The sequence below is a fragment of the Eptesicus fuscus genome, chromosome 3, assembly GCF_027574615.1.
Source record: "Eptesicus fuscus isolate TK198812 chromosome 3, DD_ASM_mEF_20220401, whole genome shotgun sequence".
In the NCBI taxonomy this organism is placed as follows: domain Eukaryota; kingdom Metazoa; phylum Chordata; class Mammalia; order Chiroptera; family Vespertilionidae; genus Eptesicus; species Eptesicus fuscus.
In genome coordinates this window covers 54,951,343-54,963,838 of record NC_072475.1, presented here as the reverse complement: position 1 = coordinate 54,963,838, position 12,496 = coordinate 54,951,343, and the positions used below count along the sequence as shown (strand labels likewise).

The 12,496-nt window shown below is 37.0% G+C and overlaps 1 protein-coding gene across 5 annotated transcripts in view; it reads right to left on the bottom strand.

Moving 5' to 3' along the window:
* SNX4 (sorting nexin 4) overlaps nt 1-12,496 on the bottom strand; it is a 66,752-nt gene that overhangs the window by 38,897 nt on the left and 15,359 nt on the right. For 3 of the 5 annotated variants that reach the window (XM_008155500.3, XM_028131112.2, XM_028131111.2), the window contains exons 4-6: nt 12,326-12,475; nt 11,346-11,393; nt 2,878-2,933 (exon numbers count right to left, since the gene is read on the bottom strand). In XM_008155500.3, coding sequence (XP_008153722.1) covers nt 2,878-2,933; nt 11,346-11,393; nt 12,326-12,475 — 254 coding nt within the window. The remainder of the gene's footprint in view (nt 1-2,877; nt 2,934-11,345; nt 11,394-12,325; nt 12,476-12,496) is intronic. The other 2 variants (XM_054713903.1, XM_054713901.1) reach the window with 2 other exon arrangements.

Genomic DNA, 12,496 nt, shown 5'->3' with positions numbered 1-12,496 from the left:
TCTCTGTAAAAAATCAATAAAATATATTTAAAAAAAAAAAAAAAAAAAACCTTGGTGGAACCTTAAATGCACATTACAAAGTGAAACAAGTCAATCTGAAAAGGCTGCATACAATATAATATGACATTCTAGAAAAAACGTAAAAGTATGGAGACAGTAAAAAGTTCAATGGCTGCCAGGGCTGTAGGGAGGAAGGGATAAATAGGCAGGACAAAGAGGATTTGTAGGGCAGTGAAAATACTTTGTATTATACTATAACTAGAGGCCTGGTGCACGAAATTTGTGAACGGGCGGTCTGGGTGGGAGTTTGTCCCTCAGCCCAGCCTGCACCCTCTCCAATCTGGGACCCCTCAAGGGATGTCCAACTGCCCGTTTAGGCCCAATTCTGGTGAGATCGAGCCTAAATGGGCAGTCGGACATTCCTCTCACAATCCAGGACTGCTGGCTCCCAACCGCTTGCCTGCCTGCCTGCCTGATTGCCCCTAACAGCTTCTGCCTGCCAGCCTAACCACCCCCCTCCCTGCCTGATCGATGCCTAACTGCTCCCCTGCCACCTGATTGCCCCTAACTGCCCTCCCCTGCAGGCCTGGTCGCCCCCAACTGCCCTCCCCTGCTGGCCCGGTCACCCCTAACTGCCCTCCTCTGCGGGCCTGGTCCCCCCCCCAACTGCCCTCCTCTGCAGGCTTGGTCCTCCCCAATTGCCCTCCCCCGCCAGCCTGGTAACCCTAACTGCCCTCCCCTGCTGACACTCTTGTGGCAGCCATCTTGTATCCACATGGAGGCGGCCTTATTTGAACACGTGGAGGTGGCCACCTTGTGTGTTGGGGTGATGGTCAATTTGCATATTACCTCTTTATTAGATAGGATAGGATAATGCATACATGTGTCAAAACCCATATAATATACACCACCAAAAGCGGACCCTAAAGGAAACCATGGTCTTTCAATGACAATGATGTGTCAATATAGGTTCATCAATTGTAACAAATGTACCACTCTAGTGAAATATATTGATAGACTGGGAGAGTCTATGCATATGTAGGGGTGGTGTTCATGTGTAGAGGCAGAGGGTATGTGGGAACTCGGTAATTTTTGCTCAGCTTTGCTGTGAACTTAAAACTACTCTAAGATATAAAGTCGGTTAAAAATAAACAAAAACAAACACCTTGCCCTGGCCAGTGTGCTCATTGGTTGGTGCCAACCCTTACACCAAAAGGCTGCCAGTTTTATCACTAGTCAGGGCACATGCTCGGGCGGCAGGTTCAATCCCCAGTACGGAGGCAGGAGGCAGCCAACTGATGCCTCACTCCCTCTCTCTCTAAAAAATAAATGAATAAATAAATATATATATATATACATAAAATATTATATATATATTAACAAAAATATATTTTTTATTTTAAAAAACACCTCAATGGTTACCATCACAATTTCCAAATTAACAAAACTTTAAAATGTTTATTTATAAAAATATATAGATATTTATTTATATTTTATATTCAAAATTTATCTTAAAAACCAAAGGCATCATGTTAATGTATTATGTTTTATAAAGTCAGGCATAATAGGCTATCCAACAATGCAAACTTGGCCTTTGTCTGCTACAAATATGTACATTATGTAGAAATTAATGCTAAATTTAGCCCTAACTAGAGAAATTCCAACAGACTTCATCAACTTAACTGCCAAAAATGGAAAAGCCTCATCTGTATAAGCAAATTTTTGAATGAAAAATTCAGCTGAACCAAATACCAGGTGAAAGTCCACATAATGAAGAGCCTAATTTATCCACCAAATTCAGAGAATGAGCAAAATCAAAATCTTAAGAAATACCTAGGTATTATCCTAAGAAAAGTTACTTCTGAATACACTAGCTTAGCCCTGGCTGGTGTGGCTCAGTTGGTTAGAGCGGCATCCTGAACACACATAAGTTTTGAGTTTAATTCCTGGTCAGGTACATACCCAGGTTGCCAGTTCAATTCCCAGTCGGGGTGTGTAAGGGAAGGCAACCCATAGATGTTTCTCTGTCATACTGATGTTCTCTCTCTCCCCCACAGCCTTCCCCTCTCTCTAATATCAATAAGCATGTCCTGGGGTTAGGATTAAAAGAACAAACTTATATACTGGCTTCCTTTAACATAGAATGCTCCCCAAAACGCCAAACTGACATTAATGAAGTCAAGTGACTAATACATCTCTAAGACATTATATGCTTGTATGCATTTGTCTATCAAGTTTTCCTGGTATGCAAAGTAGAAAGTTTATTTTCAAAATATGCATGTAATATATAATCTTCTTCTCTTGACCTTTGTACATATTTGTCAAAGTCGTATAAGAAAAACTACTTTAGCCCTGACTGGTTTGGCTCAGTGGATAGAGCATCCGCCTGCGGACTCAAGGGTCCCAGGTTCGATTCCAGTCAAGGGCATGTACCTTGGTTGCGGGCACATCCCCAGCAGGGGGTGTGCAGGAGGCAGCTGATCGATGTTTCTCATCTCATTGGTGTTTCTAACTATCTATCCCTCTTCCTTCCTCTCTGTAAAAATCAATAAAATATTTTTTTAAAAAGAAAAACTACTTTACATGAAATTAAAATTGCTTTTCTCATTTTTCTGATACCTCCCACAACATTTAAAAAATTATTCTAGGAAAAAGCAGTGGTTTAATTTTCTAAAACTTCAGACAGTTACAACCTTAAACCCAATAAAGTTAGCAAATTTTAAAATCAATTTTAGACTATAAAAGGATTTCACTAAATGTGAATTACTATTTAAAATATTAGTAAATGAAGTGCATACATTCAGAAATGAAAAATTAAATAGATTGATAGGCACCATTCAAAACAACATTGTAACTGTTATTAAAACAAAACCTTACTTGTCTGGGTTTTTCACTCTGAATGTTGCATTAAGCGCTTTTAACCTGGAGTCTGCCTGGAAAAAATAATTTATTCACTTAATATAATTACATTTCAGGGTATAAATCCAAACAGTTTTTATTTTCTCTTTAGAATTAAGATGCTTTAGTTTTCTTCATATCATATGTGTCAAACACATTCAACATATCTAAAAATCAACAACAGCTTAGCAGTTATTTTTTAAAACACGACAAAAATAATGCTGTAAATTAAGCTGAATACATGGCATTCGATGGCATCGAAGTCAAACTGTAAACACCAACACACTAACAGTCATTTAGCTCTGCATTACTATAACTCAGAATAGATCACATAACAAAAGCAGTTTACTTTTCTCCAAATCAAGAAAAACAATAATCTGTTTATATTAACTAAATAAAATGACTGCTTTGAAGCCTGTGCATTACTTAGGGTAGTTCTCAGGTGGAATCCAAACCAAATGTACATTAGTTTTTCTCATTTTCATAATAAGTATTTTAGAAAGTAAAGAAATATGGAAATGCCTGTACTCAAGTAAAGTGAAACAAGCTAAATGACATCAAATTACTTACTAGCTGGCAGAAAATGTTACAACACTTTCCTTATTTCCAGATAATTGCTTTCAAAAGAGGAGCAGAGGAATCAACATTAAGTAATTATTTCATTGTGTCAATTTATACTTAATATATCCAAATCCTATCCTAAATTCTCATTTTAAGAAACAAAACACCAAATAAATTTTCTGACCAAGCACAGAAAATATAGGGCCCAATAAAATGTAGCTCAAGCAGGAATCAATTCCATAAGGTGGTTTGGTTTTTAAAATCCTAATCAGCTTAAAAATTTTACATTAGTCCAACTTCCAACCCATAATTACATATACTCCCAAAATAATCAAACAAACAAAGAAAACAAAAATACTAGAGCTCCCCAAATTACATGGCTAAGAAAATTTTTTAAATGTAACAAATATGCTATTCAGCCTCCCAGAACTTCAGACCAAAAGAAATTCAAAGGGCTATCAAGAATATCTAGCCAAAACCAGTTTGGCTCAGTGGAGAGAGCGTCAGTCTGCGGACTGGAGGGTCCCAGGTTCGATTCCGGTCAAGGGCATGTACATTGGTTACGGGCACATCCCCCAGTGGGGGGTGTGCAGGAGGCAGCTGGTCTATGTCTCTCTCTCATCGATGTTTCTAGCTCTCTGTCCCTCTCCCTTCCTCTCTGTGAAAAATCAATAAAATATATTAAAAAAAAAAAAAAAAGAATATCTAAAGAGCCCTGGCCGGTGTGGCTCAGCGGATAGAGCATTGCCCTTCCAACGGAAGGGTCCCGGGTTCGATTCCAGTCAAGGGCACATGCCCGGGTTGCGGGCTCAATCCCCAGTGTGGGGCATGCAAAAGGCAGCCGATCCATGATTCTCTCTCATCATGGATGTTTCTATCTCTCCCTCCCTCTCCCTTCCTCTCTGACATCAATAAAGAAATATATATAAAAAAAAAGAATATCTAAAGAAACTCAATTTGTCATTGATTTCAGGGAACTCTCTTATTTCTAAAATCAGTATTTCACCAATTCTTGATCTTTCTTACATCTCAAGGGCATACCAGCTAATAGCACAAGTGAAAGTACTCACAAATAAAAGCACTTTTAATTTAAGGCATATAATACTCTTTTATGTTCTTTAAGCTAATTAAAATCACTAAATAACGAAGTGTTAATGACATCATAGTCACATGCAAATGTGACCTTTTTAATGAATATGAAATTACATAAAACCATCAGTAAAGCCCTGGCCAGCATTCTCAGTGGTTAGAGCCCATACACCAAAGGATTGAGGGTTCGATCCCCAGCCCTAGTCTGGGAGCATACAGGAGGCAACCAATCAATGTCTCTCTCTCACATCGATGTTTCTCTTCTCTCTCTCTCTTTTTCTCTCTCCCTCTCTCTCTCCCACCCTGCCCCACTTCCTTTGACTCTCTAAAAAAAAAAAAAAAAAAGGAAAAATTATCCTCAGGTGAAGATGATTAAAACAAATAAAAAGCCATCAGTAAAGAAGAAAATTTTCATTTGTACCTTTGTACCTTTTCCTGAATCTCATACTTAATACTACCAATTTAATTTCTACTTTTATTACCATCAATTTACCAATTTAGAAGTCATATCAAATGTAAACCATCACCATCCTATTAACCTTTGCTTACCAAATTCTGTCAGGTCACATCCAGCTCAATCTGCTCATCATTTCACAAGATTCAAAAAAAAAAAAAAAATTTGCCTAAAATGTCACTTTACCAGCCTAGCCAGTTTGGCTCAATGATGAACCAGGAGGTCAAGGCTCAATCCCCAGTAGGGGGCATGCAGGAGGCAGACAATCAATGATTCTCTCATCATTGATGCTTTTTTCCCTCTCTCCTCCCTTCCTCTCTGAAATACACACACACACACACACACACACACACACACACACACACACACACACACACACACGGCACAAAGCACGAAATTCGTGCAAGAGTAGGCCTTCCTTCCCCTGGCTGCCGGCTCCAGCTTCCCTCTGGCACCCAGGACCCAGGCTTCCCTCGAAGCCCCGGCTTTGTCCGGAAGGTCATCTGGAAGGACATCCAGTCTAATTAGCATATTATTATAGATTCTTTTTTGTTAAATGTCACCAAACCAGAAATTTCTCCCCAAAGCTAGATCTCTATGAAAACGACCTGGACTATACCAAATCTGACAGATTACCATCCATCTTATCAGAAAAAAGTCCTTATAGAATTACAAACTTCCAGATATAAAATAAGTCATGGGACATAATGTACAACATAGGAATAAAGTGAATAATACTGTAATAACTATGTAATTGACAGTGATACTAGACTTACTGTGGTAATCACTTTGTAAGGTATATAAATGTTGAATCACTGTGTTGTATACCTGAAACTAATATAATATTGTATGTCAAATATAATAAAAAATACATTGTGAAAAATAAAAAATTTTAAAGCCCTTACATAATTGTTTCATACCACCCTATTTTATTTCCTTTAACACACCACTATCTGAACTCATCTTAGTTGTTTACTTGTTTCCTAGCTGTCCACTAGAATGAAAGACCTTTTTTTTAAAGCACAGTGTGAATAGTGCCCCCTGGAGTTGCATAACAGTTACCATGGCAACACTTTAACCTGTTTTCTCTTTTGTTCACTGCTATGTCCCAGTGCCTCCTATGCCTGGCACAACACGAACATGCAATAAGTGTTGGCTGAATGACAAAAAATAACTCGTGACTATTCTATAGCCCCAACTTACAACCTTTCCCATGTTCTCCTTTAAAACCCACCAGCCACCACCCCTCCCTTTCCAATTCCTATAATATACTTTACATTCCTTGTCCTGGACCTTGTCTTTCCTTTATTTCATTTCCTGATTCTCAAGTTCCCCCCAACCTTGCCTAGTAAACCACTACCCAACTTGGCATCTCTCTAACACTGGCCCCAAGGTTGACTCCACTGCAGATTTCTTATTATTCGTCTCAGCTCAAATGTTACCTCTTCAACCATGTGACCCAGTTTCCCAGGACAGTCCTGGTTTACACCTGTGTCCTAATCTAATTGTTAACAGTGCCCCCTTTTACTCTCAAAAGTATCCCCATTTTGTCACCTATCTCAAAATAACCCCTGGGGAAAAATCTCTTCTGTCACACTCTTTCAGTGATAAATTATTTTATTTATATCACTTATAACAACTTTAAAGTACCGTATTATCCAGAGTATAAGACGACTGGGCGTATAAGATTTTCCTGGGTTAAAAAGTCGTTTTAAACGCTGGAAAATACGGTAGTCCAATATATCTAATCCATTATATCTAATCCCATCAATATAGTCCAATATACCGTATTTTCTGGCATATAAAACGACCTTTTAACCCAGGAAAATCTTATACGCCCAGTCGTCTTATACGCCGGAAAGTACAGTATCTTATTTAACTTCTCCAACTACTAAAATATATGCTCCATAAAAACATGGAGCTTATTTCCAGCTCTTTCACTACTGTATCAACAGCACCTACTAGATACCTGACACTCGGGGCACCTAGCATTCAGAATTTCCACGCTGGCTCTCTCAGAGTTCCTGTGTAATACACAGATTAGCAGAGATCCTAAGAGCCCAGATCTTGTATCTGAAAGTCCCTGCTCCAAGTAACAGTGTTCCAGATTCTTCTGGGTCAGCCTAAATTCATTTAAGGTTTGGGCATATGAATGACACTTTCATATAAGTAACTTACTAAGTTAACTGACTTAAAATGATATATATTTTTTTTTTTTCCACAGAGGAAGGGAGAAGGGAAAGAGAGACAGAAACATCAGTGATGAGAGTGAATCATTGATGGCTGCCTCCTGCACACCCCCCACTGGGGGTCAAGCACGCAACCCCAGGCATGTGCCCTTAACTGGAATCGAACCCAGGACCCTTTAGTCCGCAGGCCAACTCTATCCACTGAGCCAAACCAGCCAGGGCAAAATGATATTACTTTAGACTAATTAGTTTATACTGGTATGTTAATTATTGTAGAGATAAATTCTGAATTAAATTTACTGAATCAATTAATGAGTATTATATAAATACTATTCAAAAAAAGAAGGAACACCAATATATAGCATCAATAAAAAAATCTGTTTTTCATGTTTATATTAAATAGAGCACAGATAAAAAGAAACTACATTTTTATAATTATCTTGCTGGGTATAATAATTACTCCAAAAAGGTTTAAGAAAATATTAATCTTATAGGCCCAAACTAGAAATTGAAGATGTCTAAAAAGAAAGAAAATAAAAGTAAGCTGATATTTCAATTTCAGGATGACAACCTAATAGCCAAGGTCAAATATTCTTATAAAAATATAAATATTTGGTCTGATTCAGAATGATTTCATTTTCATTGAAAAACAGTTTCCAACACTTCCTCTACCAACCATCTTTACATACATTTATTACATAGCAAATAGGTGGAGAGAGTAATATGGAATGGTAATTAAGAAGAGCTTTGAGTTAGGTCTAGACTTGGATTCAGACTCCTCACTTACAACTATGTAACCATGAATAAGTTACTTTCTCGGGTTCCTCATCTGAAAAATGGGAATAGCCCTGGTTAGTGTAGCTCACTTAGCTGAAATGACATCTCCGAACTCAGTTTTGCTTAAATCCCAGCTTTCAACTATGATCAGGTTAGTTATAACTGCCAAATACATGACCTCCGGATAAGTGAAAGGTAATATATATGTATATACACCGAGTGGCCAGATTATTATGATCTCTGAATGCATAATAATCTGGCAACTCAGTGTATATCCTATATAATGAAAGGCTAATATGCAAATTGTCCCCTCGACCAGGAGTTCGACCAGCAGGCAGGCCAGCCAACCGCCCATGTCCCCTCCCCCTGGTCAGGCTGGCCAGACCCTACCCATGCACGAATTCATGCACCGGGCCTCTAATATATATATACACACACACACACACACACACACACACACACACACCGTATTTTCCGGCGTATAAGACGACTTTTTAACCCAGGAAAATCTTCTATATGCCCAGTCGTCTTATACGCTGGAAAATACATTTTATATATATGAACACACACACACACACTCTGAGTGGCCAGATTATTATGCATTCAGAGATCATAATAATATGGCCAGTGTATGTAGACAACATCACATATGTATGTTTTATGTATCCATGCATGTACATATGTGTTTGAGGTGGTTCAAAAAGATCTCACTGCCTGACTGGTGTGGCTCAGTGGTTGAGCATCAACTTATGAACCAGGAGGGCACGGTTCGATCCCCAGTGGGGAGTGTGCAGGAGGCAGCCAATCAGTGATTCTCTCTCATCATTGATGTTTCTATCTCTCTCTCCCTCTCCCTACCTCTCTAGAATCAATAAAAATATATTTTTTAAAAACACACACACAAAAAAAACCCCAAAAAGGTCTCATTTCCTTAATAAAAGGAAGGACTTAAAACAAGAAATAGCACACAGCAAAATAAGGAATGCAACAAGATATGTGGGGTTTCCAAATTCTCGCCATATATTTTCTTTCTCGTCCATTTCATTAAGTATGACTTTTCAAATTACTAATATTGTATATTAACTATTATTACCTTTCAAAGAGTTTATAAAAGCAAAACCAAGGTTGTACCATAAGACTAGCCCAGTGGTCGGCAAACTCATTAGTCAACAGAGCCAAATATCAACAGTACAACGATTGAAATTTCTTTTGAGAGGCAAATTTTTTAAACTTAAACTTCTTCTAACACCACTTCTTCAAAATAGACTCGCCCAGGCCATGGTATTTTGTGGAAGAGCCACACTCAAGGGGCCAAACAGCCGCATGTGGTTCGCGAGCCACAGTTTGCCGACCACTGGGCTAGCCAAATACAATATATCTGGACATTTAAACAGCACCTACACATAAGACTCAGCACCTGTAAACAGTGTAGTCTTTATGGATGGAGAAATTTAGGAGTTTCATCAAGGTTACCAAAGTTATGGCCAGAACTGGGTTCAAGGACAAACAAGTAATAACTAAATACTAAACTAATAACTAAATCAATTACTAAAAATTTTTAAATTTTCCATTATATCAAGAGATGTCACAAAAAACAATTATATTTTAGTTTGCTCTTTTCCTTATTATTAGCTCCCAGCATACCTTGGAGTAATTTTCAGAAAATCCTATCAAAATTACACACCTTATTAAAGGTTAGAGTTATTTCAAACCCATTTCTAAGCTAAAATTCTAGTACTCTTCCTTAGTACCATAATGTAATAAATTATCGCCAAGAAAATTTTAATTTTTTTCATATAATCTGCCAACAAAATATTTCTAAATTAGCCTGGCTGGTGTGACTCAGTGGTTAAGTGTCGACACATGAATCAAGAGGTTACAGTTTCTCTCTCTTTGATGTTTCTAACTCTCTATCCCTCTCCCTTCTTCTCTCTCTAAAATCAATAAAAACATATTTTTAAAATATATATATTTATAAATTAGAATTAGTTATGACAGAATTAAGCAGATTTACTTTATATTATCTGTGCAGAAAATAATTTTCTCTTCTAGTTTTTTTGTGCTAAATTTCAAATACCTATGCACCAATACATATTTCTCTAGAGTTTTCATAATTACTGCAAAGACATTTTATTCTTGTTACTTAGACCTAGTAAACTTTTGCTAATGTATTATCATCTGAATCATATATCAATTTATGTATTATAACAATTTATACATTTTCTTTTTTATTTTTTGGGTTTTTTTGTTGTTGTTGTTAAACCTCACCCGAGGATATTTTTCCATTGATTTTTCAAGAGTGGAAGGGAGGGGGAGAGACAGAGAGAAACATTGATGTGAAAGAGACACATCGATTGCTTGCCTCCCACACGCCTTTGACTGGAATCAAACCTGGAAACCTTCGATCCCAGGGCCGACACTATCCACTGAGACCAACTAGGACTATATATTTTCCTACTTACCTATTTAATTAACACAAGAGATGAAGACCTGAAAACTTACAAGAAACACTGTTATATTACTTTTGGGAAGAATACATCTTACCATCACTATGCTCTTCATTTTTTAGATAACAATTTCACTCCCAAATACTAATTCTAATGACTAAATTTAAAAAGTTGCACAAAAACTAAATAAGCCTATTTCACTAACAAATGCGAATTCAAAATGACTCCTGTGCTTACTCAAAACTGGCCTCCGATTCTAGTCAAGGGCCTGTACCTTGGTTGCAGGCTCCTCCCCAGCCTGGATCCTGGTCAGGGCACGTGCAGGAGGCAATTAATCGATGTGTTTTTCTCACATCGATGTTTCTCTCTGTCTTTCCCTCTCTCTTCCACTCTCTCTAAAAATCAATGGAAAAATATCCTCAGGTGAAGATTTAAAAAAAAAACAAAAAACTGACCCCATGTCCTAGGAGGAAGAAGTATGACCAAAGGCTCATCTTTTAGTTTACCAAGACTGGAAAACCCAAGTTCAATTCTTCAGAAACATCGTTCATACCTGATAAAGAGTGAGCAATTACCGGGGGCATCACTGCGAGTGGCAGTTGTAAGGATAGAGGGGGAAAAAAAGATGCAAAGTATAATATGAGTATACTGTATAGAAAATCTACAACTTGTATCTAAATTACTGCTTCAAAATGTTTTTTTCCTAATAGAATTAATTCATAAATATGCCCATTATAGTCTCACTACTAACTAAAATGACACAAATCAAAATTAAATTACAGTGTTTCCTTGAACACCCTACCAATGATTTTAGATGCAAGACCTATTCCCAACACTCACTCATTCAATATCAAGTACCCACTAAGTGCATGGTATTGTTCTGGCAACCATTAAAGGACACAGTAAATTATTTCATACAAATACTCTTACCTTTAGCTGAAACCCAGTTTCATTCACAATCTCCTTCCAGTTACCTTCCTAAAAATTAAAGTTAATTTTAGAAATCATTGCAAAATAAAACATAAGGAACATTTCAAATTAGAGAAATACCTATTGTTCTGTTGTTCTTTAAGGGGAAATGGGGGAAAGGGTAAAAAATAATTATTTTCACTTCAAAATTAAACATTCAATCCAGATTCAAAAAAAATTACCAAAAGATGAACCCAAGATTTTACAATCTGGGCTTGAAAAAAACTAAAGACTAACTAACTCTGATATCATTAAGTGATACCAAAAAGCACTGTCTTTAGTATCTTTCAGTATAAAAATGCTAGCCAAAAGAATAATGTAGCCCTGACTGATTTGGTTCAGTGGATAGAACGTCGGCCTGTGGATTGAAGGGTCCCAGGTTCGATTCCGGTCAAGGGCATGTACCAATCAATAAAATATATTAAACAAAAAAAAAAAAAGAATAATGTAACCAATAATTCTGAAATTCAAAATAAACAAAAATGCATACAGATCAACAAAGCTGCTCCAAAAATAACTTTAAGAATAAGCATTCTGCCCTGGCCGAGTAGTTCAGTTGTTTAGAGCATCACCCCAATACTCCAAAGTTTCAGGTTCAATTTCCAGTCAGTGCACATATAAGAATCAATCAATGACTGCATAGATGGGTGGAACAATAGGTCGATGTTTCTCTCTTTCTCCTCTGCCTTCCTCTCTCTCTCTCTCAAATCAATAAATAAAATTTAAAAAAAAAATAAGTATTCCAACCTTATTCTTATCAGGGTGACATAAATGTCTAATCACTATGTTGTCCACCTCAAAGTAATAATACTTTACGTTAACGGTAATTTAAAAAAAAAAAATTTAAGTTAAAAAAAAAAAAGAACAAGCATTCACAATTTAAAAGTTAAAAATGCCAAGTCAAATGATTTTTTAAAAAAGACTAGATAAAAGAAAATTACCTGTGTTAAAAACAAATAGAAGATTTTGTCTCTACAAAGGATGGGATGTGAAGCAACTCTCAAGAGGAAGTTTTCTAAACCAATTCGTCGCCTTTCCACAAAATCTGGGTCCATGTTGTCAGCAGAGAGTTTATGCCAAACAAATTCTGCCTAGGTAAACAAAATAATCAT